This window comes from Ostrinia nubilalis, chromosome 6 (genome assembly GCF_963855985.1).
Source record: "Ostrinia nubilalis chromosome 6, ilOstNubi1.1, whole genome shotgun sequence".
NCBI classification, from domain to species: Eukaryota; Metazoa; Arthropoda; class Insecta; order Lepidoptera; family Crambidae; genus Ostrinia; species Ostrinia nubilalis.
The window spans coordinates 9594578-9614901 of record NC_087093.1 but is presented as its reverse complement, the minus strand read 5'-3'; the positions used below and the strand labels follow the sequence as shown (position 1 = coordinate 9614901).

The 20324-nt window shown below is 34.2% G+C and overlaps 3 protein-coding genes across 6 annotated transcripts in view; 2 read left to right on the top strand and 1 right to left on the bottom strand.

The window, feature by feature from the left end:
* The first annotated feature begins 1069 nt into the window (after positions 1-1069).
* Positions 1070-5190, top strand: LOC135072582 (reticulocyte-binding protein homolog 2a). Its single transcript, XM_063966550.1, has 8 exons — positions 1070-1299; positions 1950-1999; positions 2201-3148; positions 3230-3450; positions 3543-3688; positions 3810-4193; positions 4276-4430; positions 4645-5190. The coding sequence occupies exons 1-8, from the start codon at positions 1189-1191 to the stop codon at positions 4784-4786; spliced, it is 2157 nt and encodes a 718-aa protein (XP_063822620.1). The 5' UTR covers positions 1070-1188; the 3' UTR covers positions 4787-5190.
* Positions 5191-5293: 103 nt separating this feature from the next.
* Positions 5294-8877, bottom strand: LOC135072590 (palmitoyltransferase ZDHHC23-A). 3 transcript variants are annotated; one of them, XM_063966562.1, is made up of 7 exons: positions 8534-8877; positions 7984-8193; positions 7827-7904; positions 7526-7702; positions 7335-7438; positions 6883-6940; positions 5294-6447 (listed from the first exon to the last, which is right to left on the bottom strand). In XM_063966562.1, the coding sequence occupies exons 1-6, from the start codon at positions 8743-8745 to the stop codon at positions 6900-6902; spliced, it is 822 nt and encodes a 273-aa protein (XP_063822632.1). In that variant the 5' UTR covers positions 8746-8877; the 3' UTR covers positions 5294-6447; positions 6883-6899. The 3 variants fall into 3 exon arrangements, with proteins under 3 accessions (XP_063822632.1, XP_063822633.1, XP_063822635.1); XM_063966563.1 differs by having other exon boundaries at positions 5294-6022; XM_063966565.1 differs by lacking the exons at positions 5294-6447; positions 7827-7904 and having other exon boundaries at positions 6455-6940.
* Positions 8878-9729: 852 nt separating this feature from the next.
* The window catches only part of LOC135072579 (uncharacterized), an 85890-nt gene continuing 75295 nt past the window's right edge, over positions 9730-20324 (top strand). For both annotated transcript variants that reach the window (XM_063966547.1, XM_063966546.1), the window contains exon 1: positions 9730-10091. In XM_063966547.1, the coding sequence (XP_063822617.1) occupies positions 10029-10091 (63 nt within the window). In that variant the 5' untranslated portion in view covers positions 9730-10028. The remainder of the gene's footprint in view (positions 10092-20324) is intronic.

The window sequence follows — 20324 nt, the reverse complement described above, 5'->3', positions numbered from 1 at the left end:
GTTGTACTTGATGAAATTTCATTTCATATTATTTATTAATAATTCATAGCAAAAAAGGCTTATTACATCTGAATTGTCAAAAAATGACAGCTGTCAGAATTCCGTCGAATTAAAAATCGGACTATAGCAACGACGAGAATCAAGTAAACCCAAACGTCAAATTGATTGTCAATGTCAGATTATTATGACGTTTAAACTGCAGTCCGAAACGTAGTCTCGCATCAATATTAGTTCGAATACATACGAGTCATATAGTTCCAAAATACTGAACTGTCCTATCGATGACATTGACAGTGGGGCGCCACGGTCAATGCCGGATCGCTGGTTCCGATTTTTGCCATGTTGGAAACCATATAGTTGAACGATGGTAGCGCCCCCCTGTCATTGAGTTTGGTGGGACAGTTCAGCGTGGGTCATCTATAGTCATAGTTGGCGCTTATTCTGTCAATCTCTTAATAAACAAACATTAGAATCGAAAAATAGTCTTCTGAGTTAGAAAGGAGGTACTGAGAACCGATATTTACATACGTATAACGTAAGTAGTGTCAATACTCAATACGTTTATTGCTTCCATATTTCAGTTGCTAATTTCCGATTTTCCTGTGGCAGTGTGGCCACTGTACAATATTATCACAGCACAGAGCTTCAGAAGCGTAGAGAGAGAGAGCTAGTTCTTGCATTAGAATCACCCGTTGCCTTTTATCAGCGCGCCAGGTTTCAAATATCAAGTCTGGGTTCTTGGACGGTCCAAGGTTCTATAACTAAACAATAAGGTCAATAAATAAAGTCGATAGTTGCGAGTGCGACATAATGACTTAGACTAGATGGTTATATCTAATTTCTCTGTACAATAAAATTCTTATGAAATTTACACGGCTTTTCCGAAACAAATGTACTAACTAAAGTTTACTTTAACTTTGCGTGACATAAAGACACATTAACCGAAATCTGCTGTAAGCAAAGTATGTAAATAATCGCCGTAGGTCGCCATATCAAAAGCTAATTTATTGCAAAGCTTCCTATTGATTAAACAAAATAATGTTCTTTCAATACACAATGTTCGATTTCAATGCACTTCGCTAGCAACCTTATTGATTAAACTGAAACGTAATGGTCTTTACTTTATGCAAGCAAACACTAAAGCACTTGCTAAAAGTTTTGTGAAGTGTGTCAATTATTTTAATAACGATGGACGATATTTTGCATAAAAATATATTTAACGACAAAGATTTGTGTAAACTATCGCCAGATTATAGTCCAAGTGATATAACTTTACGTATGCAAGTGAGGAGGACATTGGTAAGTCTATCACACATTCAACTTTTGTTTGGTAATAAACAGTAGGTAAGGTTTTATTAGTAAATTAACTAGCATTTTAACATGTAGGATTCTAGTTACTATACCTACTACAAAAATAGTTTGGGATATTTAGACTTGATCTATTTTGTTTGTAAAATTGCCAGAGTTTAGTAGGGCTGCACTACTTACTAGTTTATACTAGGACTGCACCGAATAATAGTAGGTACCTTAACGTGGAATCTACGACCTAGATCTGTATCTGAAACAATCAAGGGTAGCTTTTTCTACCATGTCGACTGTACCTACTTACCTTACCAATCAATTCACACACATATTTTTATTAGGTATTATATTATGAAGTACAAAAGACTTAACAGACTATGAGTCCTACTACTTACTAAGTTAATAAAAAATATTTTTATAGGTATATCTTTGATATCAAGGGTTGGTTAGATTTATTTACCTTCTTAGATACTAATGGTAAACAGAAACACCGTATCTACACTTAAGTAAGCAAGTAATAAGTAATTACCTATGTAGATATCGTATCTAAGATGTTATGTACTTATATTATTTTCTTAAAGGTTTAAATGTAGGACGTAGCACTTAAGTAGTTTAGATTTAAACAATAGAAATTAAACTTTTTACAGTTTAGAGATAGCCACAGCCACAGTTACTTCAAGAGTAGCAACTGGCACAGGTAAGTACCTACCCAATGCTTTATTTATTTATTTCAGCTATTAGGTAAATTAGTAGACAAATGGACCAGAGTATTATATATCTTTAGATACCTACTCTCTTGGTACTTAGCCGCTAAGTCTTAGCGACGTCGTATATCTAAGTTACAAATTGTTTTATTGGCCGTAACAACCTTTAATTAATTAAACAACTATATTTACAGAAAATCTAATAAAAGAATGAAAGATGGTTATAAAATCACCAAGGAAATTGTAAAAATGCGCAATGAATTTCGCAATACTAACCTAAGAAATAGGATAACTATGAAAGAAAATATAAATAACATTACATCTCAGCCTGGAATTAAAATTTACGGAGGCGAACTGCTTCTTAATGATATAAAAATCTTTAATGATGACGCTGATCAATGCATTTATGATTTACAAGAGGATATGTCCAAATTAGTTTTATGTAATGATAGTGATTTTAAAATAAATACTAAACAACGGCCTGAAATAGTCAGTGTCCATAATCATTCAAAAAACAAATCTAAAAATAAAATTTCTAATACAAAACCTGATGATGACTCTGAAGATAATAATATAAAAGAACACTCAATACGACTCGATATCACGAGTAAAATTAAATTAACAGAACAAAGTGCTGTTGAAATACAAGATATTAGTGCACCTCATATAAATTGTAATAATGACCTTACAAAAAATACTGAAAATGTATTAGATGGACAAGTTAAAGACGATTTGCAAACGTTACTAATAATGATGGCAATGTCTAAAACAAATGACGAATTTGAAATCGAAAATCCACTAAATACATCACGCGTTGCCAATCAGGAAATGGAAAATGGTGAAGAACAAGATCCTTATTTTTTAATGCCACATTCAGAAAATAGTGATATTTCAAAGGTGCTGAACGTGACTCCACTGCGAATAGAAATGAATCACCGACAAAAATATTTAGTGAAGAAGTACAGTCGGAAATGGAAACAACATGTGTCAAAAAAGAAGGAATACATGAATAAGCAAAGACAAGAAACCCTCAATAACTTTTTCGATAAACTGTCCAAGAAAAAGATGAATGCACTTCAGACATCTGAGATAGAAAATAAAGCGAAGTCTTTTGCTCGTGATTATAACACTTACCAACACAGGTAACTAAAATTAATCATCACTTATGAAATTAAGCAAAACCATTCCAAACATAATTTTGATTGAATAATCTTAACTTTTAGATATATGGTTCAGAAACATATCATCGCACTTCAAAAGGCGAAACTAGAAGAGCAAAATAGAGTGATAGAAGAACTTAAATATAACAAAATAGTCGAGGCGTCCCGACAATCGGTTGATGCTATGAAAGAGGAAGTACGAAGAACCTATTATGATATTGATAGACAATTGAAACCAAAAATTAAATGTCTAACAAATGAGCTTAAATTGCATGAAATTCAAGGTAAGTTAACTAGAGGAGATTATGATAAAAGTCTGGTAGTTGTACTTTAGTTGGTTTGTAAACAATGTATTATTTATGGTATTTGTTTGTAGAGCCATCTCTAGTTCTGCATTGCTTGAAAGTGCCTAAGTTTCTACAAAGAATGGAGAAAAGAGCTCGCGAACGTGAGGAGAAACACGCTTTGATTAGAGAAAGGAGGAGGCAGATGGAGGAAGATCGCATCAGACTAAAGCAACAGGTATTTTAAAAATGATGTCATATTCTTTCCAATCCGTATTTTATCCTATGATCATTCCTTAATTACCTGTATTATAACATGATGGAAATCAACAGAAAGCGAAAAACTTTTTGTTTTACAGGCGGAATTGGCCAAAGCGGAAATGGACAAGGAAGAGAAACTGAAGAGAATCAAAGAGTTACGGGAAAAAAGAAAAAAGGAGAAAATTGAAAGCATTAGAAAGAAACAGCATGTCGAGAGATTAAGGGCACTCATAGTTATGGCCGACTTACATTACGAAAGAAGTTTGATGATTAGGTTTGGTATCAGACCATTCAGAAGGTTGCTGCAAATAAAACGGGATAATATGGAAAAAGCGAAAATGCATTACATATTTCAACTACAGAAGAATGTGTTTCTGAACTGGATGTTTTATACAGAGGATATGTGGTTTGAAAGAAACTACATAGCTGAAGATTTTTACAGGAAAACTTTGTTGAGAAAAACCTTCTCTCGTTTAAAACTAGTGAGTTTACTTAGCCAAGTTATGTTCTATTTTCCTGAGAGAATTCAAATTATTTACTTATTTATGTTTTTTATGTTCACAGAATGTCCACAGCTACACTTTACAGAAACAAGTGGCAGATGACTTTTACGATTTATACGTAATGCAATTGGTATTTAGAAAATTTCGTGAAGGTATTGAAATAGTAAAGAAAGAAAACGAAATGAAATGGCAAATGGCTGTTATTTACTACAACAGGTATGACCTTATGTTATGTACTTACTTAATTTAATTCGGACAGTTGATTATCGAAATCGAACAACACAAAAATATTTTTCGATAAGTATTGAAGTACATACGAATGTGACTTAATTTGAAATGCTACATTATCTGAATTGAACGCGAAAATCAAATGTTTACACAGTGAGCTTAGTTAGACCCTTGTGTAATCATACTCTGAATTTATTTACAGCAACCTGTCATTTAAAATATTCACCTGCTGGAGGACTTTGCCTGCTCTGAATGCGTTGAAGAGGGAACAAGAGGCACGAAAAGCGAGATGGAGAGAGAAAGTATTGCTAGTCGTACCTGATTATGCGCCACCCGATGATTAGATGTTTTCTTTTGTTTTTGAGGGTACTTCAAATATGACGTCATTTTAACCTTGGCTTATCAGGAAGTCGGGAGTCAGGATCTGTAGCACGCTTCGTTTGCAGCATTTATTTACTACACATAGCAGACCTCATTCTTTGTTTGAAGAAAGTGTTCAGTTTCCAATTGCATTTCTCTCCAAAAGCCCACGTTGCGCTATAAGCTCCGCAATTTCCCAGACTGGATGGTTAAAAGAACTAACATAATTGGAGATACCATGCATGATTACAAAGCGCATCGCGCTAAGGTCGGTTTTGCAAATGACTTAGCTATAAATTAGGGCTTAAAGTTAAAAAAATAGTTTAGGTATAATTTAGTACAAAAAAAGGTTCATTCATTTAAATGTAGTATAAAATAAATCATAAATGAACTACTTACACATGTTTTTTTATTCGAGTACTAGCAGGTAGGTAACCCTACCTACGTAATAGAAGGAGGGCTTGGACAATCATTTAAAATTAAAATAGCTATTTATGACACATTTTCTGTGAGATATCATTTATTCAATATTTATTACAAAGTTTGAAATAGTAAATACAATATTATAAATATTAGATTAGGCGAATTGTTGTAATTGGTTATACATATAGGAATAAAATAAAGGTAGTGATAATTCTACATAATATTATAATATTTCTTTTTATACATATAAATAAGTAACTTCGTTTGTAAATAAAAGGGTGACAACGTTAAACATGTGTACTATGTAACTTAACGTAAAGTAATATGTTACAAAATAAAAAATCATCTTATTTCCGACAGAAATAATTATATTCGCGGATACGTAGATTGTCGTAAATAACAATAATAAACTTTAAAAAAATAACGCGATATGCTTTTTACTCTGTGTAAAAAAAGAATCATGCAATTTCCTCTGTCACATAAAACATTATTTTAACCGGATTTTGTTTAATGCTAGTGAGGGATGCTGTACTTGCGCCCTTCAGATTGGCGCTACTGTCTTAGCCACTAGCGAGTCACCGAACTATATTGTGGCGCCAACTGGTAACCGGAAATACGACAGCCCTCATTCCATACATACACATGATAATTAAGCAAATAGATCAATGACGGTTTCCTTAATTTATTGTGCTCACCAGTTTTCGCCATCTGAGGAGAAAGATCCTATGACCTATCGCCAGTGGCGCCAACTAGTGAGGGTAATTACGGAAACCCTCATTTGACGCATTAACCACGATCTGTCAAAACATATTGTTTTAAATTAATTTGTATAGAAGTAAGGACTAGAAGTATTAATGTGTATGGATATTATTTACCAAGCTTACAAGCTAAATCTTACAAGTTTACAGACATAGAATTATTAACTATTGTAAAATTTTGTTTTTTATTTGATATTGTAGTTGTATGCCCACAAAAAAATTAAAAGCTATGCAACATGAAGTTAAAATAATGCAGAATCTCTCGATCAAGTTTAAAATCCCTTTATAAAACAGTTTGTTAGATTTTAAGACATTATTTCTATAGATTGGAATGTTTATAAGCCAACAAATAAAGTAAGTAAAACAATACGAAACATTTTATAGAGATATATCTAATATAAATTAACTATACAATAATAAGTACAGAGTGGAATAGGCATTTGTGTATTCAATTCTTAATATACCTTGAAAAGAAAAAATATTTTTAATTATATTTTAATAACTTGAAGTTAATTGATTAATGTATCATTGAAGTTTATTATAAAGTATCATTACTGTCTATATTTAATAATATGAAGTTTATTGATTAAAGTATCATTATCAAAAGTAGTCACTTAAATGTAGATAAATAGTAAGTTGAAAAGCATTAAGTATTTCTTTTTACACAAGTTTCTCTACTCTTTTCATATTCAGCTATTTGGATTCAATCACGTTATGTTTTATATTCGTAAAAGTAGATTAACTAATGATAATAATACAACTACTTTGGTCAAACATAAGTAATTTATATGCCTCATCTATAATCTCTGGGAACTACCCACCTATGGGATCGGGAACCTATCCAATGACTTTGTCACGAATTTAATAGGAATTCTTAATTTGAGATTAGGTACATATACCTGGTAGTGCCTTTCCTTCAAACATTGAGAACATTCACAAGCCTCCTCCATTGAGGTTCTGAAAAATAAAAATTCACTTTACCATGACAATTATAGTAATTACTAGCTTTCCGCCCGCGGCTTCGCCCGCGTGGAATTTTGTCTGTCACAGAAAAACTTTATCGCGCGCGTGCCTGTTTCAAAAACCGGGATAAAAACTATCCTATGTTCTTTCCCGGGACTCAAACTATCTCTATGCCAAATTTCATCAAAATCGGTTGCGAGGTTTAAGCGGGAAAGCGTAACAGACAGACAGACAGACAGACAGACAGACAGACAGACAGACAGACAGACAGACAGAGTTACTTTCGCATTTATAATATTAGTTGGGATTTTCATTTAAAGTTATTGATTCTTCTTCTTATTCAAACAAAAGTTAAAATTAATAAATAACAAGCATACAATACACTTACCTGTATATTTTGGAATGTATACTATTAGTTGATGGATTAAGACAATAGTTATGACCAATAAGTAGCCTAGACCATAGATACATGCGACAAACCCAAGTGCTAGGCTGAAACAAAATTAGTAAACATTAAATTTAATTTTATAGCTCTCTCAATTTTACCAGATAGATATGCAATATGATATAATTTTTTACCTGAACTCAAAATACACATCATCACAATCTTGTGGAACTAGTACAGAGCCAAAAAGCACATAAGGTTGGCATACTGTCGTAAGTCCCAAGATTACGCCAAATAAAATTGTGGCAAATGCAAATATTTGTCCTATTACAAAATAAATGTAATTTGGACGAACTACACAGCAGTCCCACCTGAAACAAACATTTAACATTAATTTACTTATTGCAATAATTATTTTAATTATCTTATTGTAAGAAACTTAACATGAAAATGTTAACTCAAATATCAATCTTGCTCACAGAAAGAAATACACACCATATTGAGTGAAAAAATCTATCATTTACTTCTATTTGGCAGACCTGGCAGTAGTGAGAATCAGAAGTCAGGACAGGGCTGAAAGAACAAGTCAGTAAGTAAACCTATATAAATTTCACCTATCTACTTAATTGTATTTATTATTTATTGCATTTACCTGTATTCTTTACCTTTCGATGAACCAGTAGCTAATTCAAAGTCCGCAACAGCCTTCATTTTGTAAAAATAATAGCATGTACAAGTTAACAGCACAAGGAATATGAAATTTTCAAGCTGTGTTATCTCAAGCAGCTTCATAATGCTAAGTTCAAATACCAGGAACAAGTATATGCCTGATGACAGCGTCCATGAAAAGAAAAATGGGGATCTGAAAAGAAATCTTTCATTAGCATTAATGCAGTGATATGGTAATTAAATTATGTTGTTGAATGGAGTTATTTTTGTTAGAATTTGTACGAGTTTGTGATTGAAATGGCTCTATCTGGCCAGTGATTTAACACACCTTAATGATAACAAATATTTGTTATCAAGAAGGTGTATCTTTGCGATATTATGACTAACAAGGCCTCTATGAAAGAAGATAAGTGACATCAGATGCTTAAAAACTATTTCTATCAGTTGAAAGTACACCTCTGAGCCTTACATTATTTCAGTCTATTATATGAAAGTTAGTAATAGACGATTTATGAAGTACATTGAAGATTTACCTGTTTTTTTGACGTGGCCGTGAAAGTACGTACAAAACGCCCATGCTGATAGCTACCATCACCGCGATAGTGATGGTTTGAGACAGAGTAGCTATTAGAAGTAAAAGTGGCAATATTACAAACGGTAACACGGTATCCAGGTTCAGTTTCTTATTAGTCGACTTGTTGCCGTATGGTAGGATATCTTGAATAGTTAGAGATATTGTAGCCATCTTTCTCTAGCAATAACTGTGAATTCAATATTGTAATGGCCTATTTAAGGGTTTAAATCCAGAAAAGCGTCAATAAAAAGCATTATTTGGATCACAATACTACTGATAAAAGTTTTTCCCGACTCCGACCGATTTACATGGCGATCAATAAAACCAACCAATGACAGCTGACAGCTGTCACTGTCAACAAAAAAAATAATAAAAGCATGGGAATATAATGTTTTACAGCTTACCAGAAAAGTAAGAAGGAACTAGGTACCTACATAATATGAAATAATCCTAAACAGGTGGAAGACCTGTTTATCTATTTAAATAAGATTATTATGAATAGTAATTTTAACAAATGAGTGATAATATTCAATAAAATATTATAAAAAAAAGAGTAGGTAGGTACTTTTTAAAACAATGTCAATAGAAAAATAGATAGGATAGTTATACCTACATTTACTCGTAACAAGACATGTATGGCACCGCAAAAACTTAAACGTTGAATTTTTTACCAATGTTATGGCTTTCTTGGGTGAATGCTAATTTGTTACCACATAGCCTAAAGCTGGATTCAAACCCGAAACCATTGATGAATCTGAAATGCGAACTACCAAAGTAGGTACTAAACTAAGTAGGAGGTCGTTGTACAGTAGGGTGTAGTAGGTAACGTGGTTAGTAATCGAGGGTTGCTTATTAAACCTATTTTCAAAACCAACTCAAAACGGATAACTTTAGTTCTTGTTTCGTAGTAATTACCCATTTATAGATGGATAGTGGGGTGAGTGCATATGCATAATCAATGATGATAGCAGGACCTTACATATATACTTACTTATATGAATGTACGAATTACGAAAACCTTTGATAATTTGTTCCTATGATGTGGGTAGGCAGGTACGTGTGGTGCACCCAGTCTAGCTCTATCAGTTACTTAGCCCTATTGCAGCAGTGTCGTCATATCCATCGTGGAAACTGTGCAATGTAATCTCCTGCCATTACATTACAATTAACGCCGGCGTTCGGTGGCCTCGCGCAAGTGTCGCCATCGCGCTGCCGAGCTGCCGGCCACTCCGGCCAACAGCCCCACACATGCGCCGTGTCAGTCAACAACAGTTTGCGCGCGCACGCGTAATTCAACGAGCACACTGTATTTTTTTCCTTATCCACCGGCAACGACACCAACAGTATTGATCGGGCCTTCGCCGCGATACCGCGTCTTGAAAATGCGACACGAGTAATACCGCGCTAAATCAGTGCTAAAACAAAATCGAATGCCCTAATTACAATGGAGCTGCATGAAATGGAAGTGTGAGATACAGTTTCAGAGTGCGAACCATCAAGTTGACGATATGTCCAAGGTGAGTGCTTAGGGTAGTGGTTGCGGTTGGAGGTAGTCGCTAAACCATTGCCAAGGACGTTGCGAAAATGGGATTTTCAATTCGAGCGCTGAAAATGAAAATCGTTACTTAATACTTAGACAGTCCAGCTGATAATAAATTTTCACTTGCTTGCGTACGTATGATACTTTGAGTAAGTAGGTAGCTATATTGAATTTGTTGTTGTAAGTACAGATCCCATCAAAAACAATACTTGTCAAAAAAACCAAGTCTCGCAACTCAGTTGTTCTACGGTAAAAAGTTGTGAGATCCATGTAATACCAAGTCCAGGCCAGGAAATCTTTAACGTTTTACATAAATATATTGACTTGGCCATCGCATGAAAACACGTGTAAATTAAATTATTTAGTGCGATGGCCAAGTCAATAATTTATGTAAAACGTTAAAGATTTCCTGGCCTGGACTTGGTATTACATGGATCTCACAACTTTTTACCGTAGAACAACTGAGTTGCGAGACTTGGTTTTTTTGACAAGTATTGTTTTTGATGGGATCTCATTTCTTTTTGTATTTTGTAGACAGCAGTTATGTATCTAGAAAACTGGACCGAAATCGAAAAATTTTACTCGACTTGGCGGTTGCACTACCGTGCCCCCAAATCTCATTTCTTTTTGTATTTTGTAGACAGCAGTTATGTATCTAGAAAACTGGACCGAAATTGAAAAATTTTACTCGACTTGGCGGTTGCACTACCGTGCCCCCAAATATTTTAGTTTTTCCTTGATTCATACACCAAACACTACTTATATCCCAAATTTGAAGCTTCTAGGTCTGCTAGAAGTGCCTTAGAATTTTGATGATCGGTGAGTCAGTCAGTGAGTGACAAAATTAAGTAACTTTGACCCGTTATAATTCTTAAACTACTGGTTCAAATTGAATGAAATTTTAAATATACCGTGTCTTTACAATGCCTGCATAGCTAATGAAAATTCAGCCTTCTAGTTTTATCCACAACGAAGTTACAGGCGGTCGAAAATGGCCTGAATTGCTTCGAGAAAAGGATGGTACGGCCGTGCCGCTTTTTTGCTCGACTTGGTGGGGGCACTGCCGTGCCCCCAGATAATTATACACAGATATGACTTTTAATTACTTAGGTATTTGATATTGATATCATCGCTTTGTTTGTTGTAGGTGAATAAAAATCCCAACTTCCCAACTAATATTATAAATGCGAAAGTAACTCTGTCTGTCTGTCTGTCTGTCTGTTACGCTTTCCCGCTTAAACCTCGCAACCGATTTTGATGAAATTTGGCATAGAGATAGTTTGAGTCCCGGGAAAGAACATAGGATAGTTTTTATCCCGGTTTTTGAAACAGGGACGCGCGCGATAAAGTTTTTCTGTGACAGACAAAATTCCACGCGGGCGAAGCCGCGGGCGGAAAGCTAGTATTTGAATAAATTGAATGTCGAGGTACAGTTGTGCTTGATTATGATGACGTCTTTCATGAACGTAATTTTAATGTCTTCGTTTTATCAGTCGAATTAAACTAGGTGAATATGCTACTGCCACTGGATCACCGCTAAGAATGGGTGTATCTGGGTTAATGTATTACGAAGTGTTAAGTTATTTGTTGGTAGTTATTTTGGTGTGTATTGTTATAAAACTTAACGTTCAACAGAAACTAACGGGTTTCCTCGAAATAAAACTCTTTTGGTCGGTAAATAATCTGCGGTCTGCCGTTACAATAATGATTAACCTTTGATAATTGTTTCCACCATGGAATCCGAAAAGCCAGTAGGTATTTTTTTAGATTTTGAAATCGATTTTAAATACGGTCTATAAGTTACCTACATAGTTATAATTGTCTATTTAATTAATTAGTAGGTGCCTACCTACTTTCAACAAATCCAAATCATGAACAACAGTAATTGCAATAGAGAAGAGATTGGCTCATCTTCAAATCTCAATGAAGTCTCGTCGTGAAGCAAAAAGTTCCCATGGACCAAGTCAGTGACCCATGCCTGATTTTTTGCGATGACGTAAGCACTAAAAGTAACAAGTAACATCTCAGGCACGGCCTCAGGCAGGCGTTATTTAATGTACTTTTCGGCCATTACATCAAACACACTAAACCTGCCTGCCTGTTGTTCTTTTGAAGGAACTAAGTACTTAAGTAGGTAGTAATTAAACCACGTTTAAGTTTTTAGTCCTTATATCTACATTGTAGATCAAGAAATTAGCAATTAAGTACTTGCAGCATCTAGTTTTCTGTCAAAAACCTGAAGATAATGCTTTATGTTGAGATGGACCTGATGTTGCAACCAGTGCAATCTGCAGATCATCCAACTCCTCAATGACTTACAGCAGCCATATTGTGTCTGGGCTCGTTATTTTGGTCTTGATGAAGTCTTGTTTTTACAAATGGTTTTTTACTATATTTTTTCTTTACGAAACTTAAAGGATTAAGGATTGCAAATATATCCTACCTACTTACCTGAAAGTGCCTGCCTGAAAGTAATGCTCGCCACTGACATGCATGTACTTACCAACATTATATGTATGTATACTATACCATGTATATTTACGATACAACCTAGGTATTCGTAGTATGTGAACAGCTTTTAAACTTTGTTATCGCTGTTTTCATTAAAAGTTCAATTGGTGGAATTGATGATGTCACTTCTGAGCATTAGAATCGAAATAAAGTGATGAATATTATAATAGTTTGTTTTGCAGTTACCTCGTTTCTTATAATATGAGCTTATAACAACTGTTTGAGAAAAATGACGACTCTTTCCTAAACAAACACTTCTTTTAAACGAGCTTGTGAATCGCATAGCAAAATGTAAGAAAGTGAATGGAAAACCTTAATAAGATAGGTCTTATTAGATTTATTACTCAAATAAATCATGACTGCAACAACAACTTCATTACTTTTATAGGTATATATCGATTGAACTCACGAAATGCTGATTTTGGCGTGTTCGCAATCGATGCCTCGAGTATGTTGCAAGCGCTTTTTAGTTCAAACGTTATTCTGTGAAAAAAACCTTGGATAAATAAATATTAATGTTTGGTAAACCTGACTGGAACCGGTATGATATGGTTTTTTAGACGCACCTGTCTGGTTGGTCAATAAATTGAAACATGTCTGCAAGCATACACATTATTGTGTAGATTTTTAATGCCGCACCGCGGAAATATAACATTATTTACTTTCTAATGTAGGTTGGTATTTAGTTTTGTCATTAACATTTTAAAAAATGATTCGGTTTTAAGAAAGATATTCAAGGTATACAGTGGGATTCCTTCATTCCTGTGTCACTATGTTGAGGTTCCCAAAATCCCAAGTTCTAAAATCGACAACCCTAAAAGCACACACGTTACCTCTATCGGCACCGCAAAAACGCACACGCTGCAATTATCGATTTTTATTATTTATACGAAGTAGGTAGTAGGTATTGATTGCACTTATACCTACGTGCCGTATCGGATGCATTCTTTCGATTCGTACAGGTACGTAATAGGCACCAGTACCTACCTCTAGCACGAAAATCTTTCGTCTTCGAATCGTTTGCGTATCCGAAAAAAATCGATACTCAGCCTTCGAATTCAACGATATCGTGACGATCTCGATTGTCAAAATTATTTCTCATACTAAGTTCACTTTACGTCATTTTCACAGGGGCGCTGTTTATGTTTTCATACTAAAGCTTCTTCAACCACCAAAGGCGATTCAAATACGCATGCATTGCACGATTCGAAGTCGAAAGTTTTTCGTGCAGAGGTACAGGTAATATCGCGTTACCCCTCGGCACCAGTAACCTTGTTTGTGCTAGTCAATTTAATGCAACAACAAGAAAACAAAAGAAGGTTAGAGAATATTACTTGATCACATTTTACTCTTACAAAAACTGCAAGAATTATGATCATGCTAAACTTCTAAACGACAGTCGCAACATTCGCATTAAATACTAAAAGAAGACTTAATTTACGAAGGCGTCTATGTTGCCAAGATATACCCTATTTTATATTAAAATGACTAGCGGCCGCCCGCGACTTCGTACGCGTGGATCCCGTTTTACCCCCTTCCCGCTTTTCTGTTGAAATTTTTCCTGAATTTTCTTTGCTATAAACCTCACGGAGCCCGAGACCTTTCCAACGAATGCAAAACCGTGGAAATCGGTTCGTGCGTTCTGGAGTTATAGCGTCAGGGAGGAAAACCCGACTTATTTTTATATAGTAGATAACCAGCTAAAAATAGTGTTCTGAACCAGACTTCTAGTTAACTCTTATTTAAAAATGTAAATCAAATCATTTAACTAAATAGCAAATTAAATCAAGAATCGCGGATGGCAGTTTGACCTTCCGCACGTTTTTGCGTGCACGCGGAACGTTTCTAGTCATGCAGTGTATTGAACAAGGATGAGATCGTATCACTACATGAGTACCACGATGAACTACTGATAATAATGTGAATTTAATTTAACACAAATTCAGCCTGGGTGGAATAGGATTTCGTAGAGCTGAGTGGAATAACGCCCATATTCACAAACATTACTATGAGGTCTAACAGTGCACGCGGACGCACAGGGTGACACATGAACCAATCACAGAGCTCTATTCAACACTGTGCGTTCGATTTGCTGCTTCACTTAAGCAAGCATCGTTTGTGAATACGGGCGTAAGCCTAGTAGAGGGTACGGATTTGAAAATGAAAATGGAATGTCAGAGGTGTAAATAATGCAGGCTCAACCAAACTAATTAAATTAGTATTTTTAACCAATTTAAAATAAAATTGATCACATAATTTAAAACATGATGCCAAAATATACGGGCCATCCTTGTGCTCGTATTCTGAAACGAAAAACTAGATAGGTACCTACAAAGCAAGATGAAAATCCACTATTTAAGGTTTTATTTAATTAAGCGACGTTTCTGAATAATAACGATAAGAGAACTAAGTTTTAAAATAAACTGTTTTTGTTATTGTTTGTGTGGAAAAGAGTCTAAATGTATTTATTAATGAGTAAGACAGTCAATAAAGACATTCAAATGAAATTGTAACTCGAATTGATGTCGAATTGTCGAACAACCGGACTGCGGAAAAATACTGCCCATTTCTTGGTTAAAACGTATAATTTAATTTTACTATATAAAAAGTAATGGCAGAACAAATCATAATTAACATTATTATTTAAACGTGTAACTTTAGACCGGTTTCAATATAATTTAAACTTGGATTATTATTGTTTTGTTTTGTATTCAGCCTCAAATTGCGTTTATTGTTGTAGGTAGCGAGTACAATCGGTACAATCTTAATGCACCAGGAAACAAAGTTAACCCGAGCAATGATATTATCATGGTGCAAATTGTTTTTATTGGTTAGGTGTTGCGGTTAAACGCTTACGTTACGATAACGACGAATTTAATTGAATCAATTGCAGTGATCGACCTTGAAGCGTCTGAAAAGTTTGAAACTCTCTCAGACTAGTTATTAAAAATCATTGGAAACTTGGGTTGAAAGTTTATTAATGGTAAGTAAATATTTATATATTTATCTCAGTAGTCCTCCTGCAAAACTTCCTGAAAGATAGTGAATAGTCAATTAATTCGTGATTTTATCTACGTAAAGAGAAGAGATTGACATAACATAAATCCGCTATTTTCTCTTCCAATATTGGATTGATTAATATTCCAAAGATTTATTAATTTATTTGCATTTATAACCTTTTAGTAAAATGACTCTACCATGTCTACACGCAGTAAACAGTAGTAAGAAATTGAAACTATTATTCGATATTAACTTTAGAGACATTCTATAGAATTATGTTAATATCCCTACGCATTTATAAAGTACAGATTTCTTCTCCTTGACCTGATGGAAATTCTGTAGTATATAGAGCTCTTTTTATAATAAGTGTTATTTAATATAGAAAAATAAATAATTGCTCTGTGTAATGAATAATGATATAGCACTCAAGTATTTTCTTATTTGATCCGTAACTAGGTATATTATCTATTAGAAAGCTAATTCTAAATACACATATTTCCACTTATCATTTCCATCAAAGTAATATCTATCTAATGATATAGAGACATCTATCCTATTACAATATTTTTATAGCAGTCATGTCATGATGGTCAAGGTTTCACACCATAAGTGGAAATAGTACCTAAGTATCGCTTTAAAAGGAAACGTTAACTTACGTAGCATTTTACCCATGCTACGTTACATGTTATATGCATAGTTGAGTTGTTTCGCACATAATAGTAGGTACATATGTATTCCTATGTAAGCCTTCACCTTGGTATTAATTTTTTCTACGCTTTGTTTTAGCTCCATGCTTTTTGTGTACCTTTAATTTTAACGTACTATTACTTATATTAGTAACGTATTACTACATCTTTGTTACAGTGAATAATACCTAGTTACATGCGGTGCCTATAACTGGCGAAAGCAAGACTTTAAGTACATGGTTATTCAATGTATGTGACGTTATGAGATGGCATTTTCTCTCAGTTTCACTATGTAAGTACGTGTTGCATATTAAGAGAGCTCAGAGTCACTCAGTGTGCTTCAGAAGGAAAAGCTTAGCTTACGTTGAAAGAATCGGATATGCAGTGACCTGGAAAATAAAGCGGGGTTACGACCATGTTCCGACTGAATCAGTGAGTTAGCGCCACCCTTCTACAACCTGTGAAAAGCACTTGCAAGCACAGCCAGGGACGAACAGGTAGATTTCAAGATACTTATCCCTTGCGTGAGTAGATGATCGTATCACCACAGAATCAGTATTTTGTGAATAAGTAGGTACATCAAAAATATACTCGTGTAGATGCAATCCTGTGTTCTCAGATATATGCGGCAGTAGGTTCAAGTATCGTTGGTTTCTAATATTACATCACATTACGATGACCTACCAATTACCGCAAGCTAGGTAATCATTGGCACCGGCTCGGTAATTCGCATTATTTGCGTTGTCATACGGCTCAAGAGGATAACCACTTTCTATTTATTTTAACATACGTGAAGTAGTTAAATATCCATACAAAGTAATCGACAAATATCTATTTACTTAGATTTACTTATTAGGTTTCAAGTCTTTTCAGTTTTTTTCGTTTTCAATAGGTACCTAAGTCAACGTGTGGGTCAATATCTCTAAGAGATATTTTGGCGTAAAATATTGGAAAAGGTAGGTCGTTCCATACTAAATAAAGTATTTCCATGAAAAAGGTTCAATTCCCTTAAGAGCTCATGCTATCGATTTATCATAGCAGTCTGCGTTATTCACAAATGGAGAATAGGTACCATAGCTTAGGTAGGTTTGTACTTACCAAAACTTTTCCCATGTTTCCAACTGAAAACGATATTACCTAAATGATTGACTTATTTATTGTATGAACCGATGATTGACCTGTTAAACTTCCAATAAAACAATACAGTTTGATTTGTATCGATACTTAAGTTGACCTATTGATTGAACTCTTTGCCCTGATTGGGTTAATCGACTGAAATAATGGACTACAAATACAATAGACCTTCGTTGATTGCACCTATATTCTTACAATTTAGAGTAAATATTCTAAGAAAACGACATTTGATTATCACAAAAATTAGCTTAAGTGTGTAGTGGTTAAGTACGAACATAAGTAGGGAACAGAAATAATGTTTACAAGGAGTCTAGACCAAAAATTAAGGCTTTTGCCAAATGAAACGTAGAGCTAGCAGGCAAGTTTCGATTTGCATTTTGGCATGCCGTGTTTTCCGCATTAATTTTGATTTGTTTAATGTGTATGATGGATGGCGTGCCAGACAACGCATTGTGTAGCCGCAGCCTTACGTAGTGCCTTTCTTCAAGACCATGACAATTAGTTTCAGTCTGACGCAAAATTTTGTGTAAGGCTTTTACAGTGTTGATAGTCATTTCCCTCACGTTCGTCACTACATTATTATGATTAGGCGAACAAAGAAGAAAACATCTGTTGTTCTCGCCGATACATTATCAGCTTTTTGTGCTTGGGAACCTTCTACATCCCATTCAGGTGAATAATTACCTTTCGCACGATCTCAAATTCCAAATTCTAGCAGTTGCTTACAAACGGATGGGTAGTTTTTGTAATTGCTAAGTGAATACTCTCACGAGTTTGTTTAAAACCTAATTAATCTTGTAACTGTCTGGAGATTTTCTCTGTTCCATTCAGGCGTGATTCAACATGTGAATTTTAAAGTAGGTATAATTTTGCGTTTACACAAGTGGTTTGGGTTAGATTGAATTAGATTCATTAACATCATCCGTTTTTATTAGATCATCGCGAATAAGGTCAAGCTTATAACGTCATTTGATGTTGATAGCTGTAGTACCTAATTAATCATGTAAGGTGTCTGTACGTTTTCATAGCATTATACCTAGGGAATATTGTATTTACATTTAAATCTTAGCAATATCAATGTGTGTGATTTCAATCATAACTTCTAAATTAGGAATGTTTACTTATCTTCAGCCACTGTGTGATGCTTAGCTGATAGAGAATGATAAGACATTAATACATTAATTTGGGTTATTCATTTCTTATTATGCAATAATAAACCTAGTAGGTATGAAATAAAATTGATAATTATGAAACAATCGGCAGACATGGTTGCTTTTATTTGGATAATATTCATATTCTCACCGATTTGTGATGGTAATAAAATTAGTGACACAGTCAAATTAACATAAACTATGGACATACAGTTACTCTTTGGTTCGATATAAAACACATTACACTTATTCACATTCCTAAAAATCTACCCAGGTAGGTACTGTGAAAATGGTAATTCGCGTGAAAATAAATTCTTATAATTTTACTCGAACGACAGGCCTTGAAATCATCATAACAATCGATATACCTACCTAATACATGAGTGAAGCTAAATCTTTCACATTATTCTTTAGTTTCAAAACAATAGTGTTGGATTCTTGTAAATTTAGCGGAAAATCGTAAATGACTTCACACCATAATGATGCGTTTGGTGTAATTTTTAACGTTCCGCATATTTTTTTTCACGCAACGTAAGCATGAAAAGGTTTTGTGTTGTGTTTGTTATTCATAAAACATTTAACTGGAATTCTGAATAGACCGGCAGGCAGTGTATGTTATAATAACGTAGTACCTACATACAAAACTTACTATTACAACTGAGTTAAAGGTCGAATTCGTGCGTGCAGGATAGCGGAATGACGGAATTAAAACTGGTATTGGGTAATGAATTGATAGACTAATTGCATTACAAGGAGTCTAAATTTATTTCAGAATTACTGATCTATACAGTCTAATCATTAAGTGTGCGACTGGTGATTATTACCGTAGGATTAAAGATATCAATAAACTCCAACCTGACATATCGTACCTATGCTAGTAATAGTGAGTAAACTGAGATAAGCAACTTCTTACATAGTATCTCGTATTCATAAGCAATTGATGTCATTGTATAATTAGCTCTATGTTTTAGATTTAATTTACAGAATAACTGCTTACTTTTTCACAAGATTATCCAATAGACCAATAAGAAGAAAGTGTGTAGGTAGATAAGTAGGTCTATAGTGTTTCAGAAGCTGGAAGGTGTGAATTATTGAAGTTAAAATAGTATTTGTCTCAAAACAGGAGACTTCTAATAAGTGAGTTAGGCAACAACTAAAGTCAGAGCTTTAGGAATCATACTTAAACTTCATTCCTGAAAAAACCTGCTGAAAATTGCCTACCAATATTATAGAAATTCTTTAATTTGCCTTTTGAATTATTCGATAATAAGTAGGTATACCTAGATCATGGAGATTTATTTCATGTAGAGGCTGTTCTGGTCTCCTAATTTTGAAATTTATTACACTTCCACTTGTTTTTAATAACATTAAGAAAAATAACCCATGCTGATGATTTCTTATCTGATTTTAAAATAAAACAATCAACCGACACAAAACGAAAAAGGAAAACTATTCAGAAATGCATTTAAGTTATTATACACACAATTATCGTTATAATAAATTAATATCTGGTTGAAAATGAATTAGTAACAAACATTTTTTGTTCGATTAATTAAATCGCATTTACGCGTATCGCGCTCTACCGAATCGATTTCATAAAAAATAGGAAGTTATGATAGATATGCGGGTTAGAAACGCTTCATCGATCGAGTATTGTGCAAGCTCGGGTTATGGTAATGCGAATCGCTTGTCATTCTTTAAAAGGTATGGTAAACAAAAAACGATACA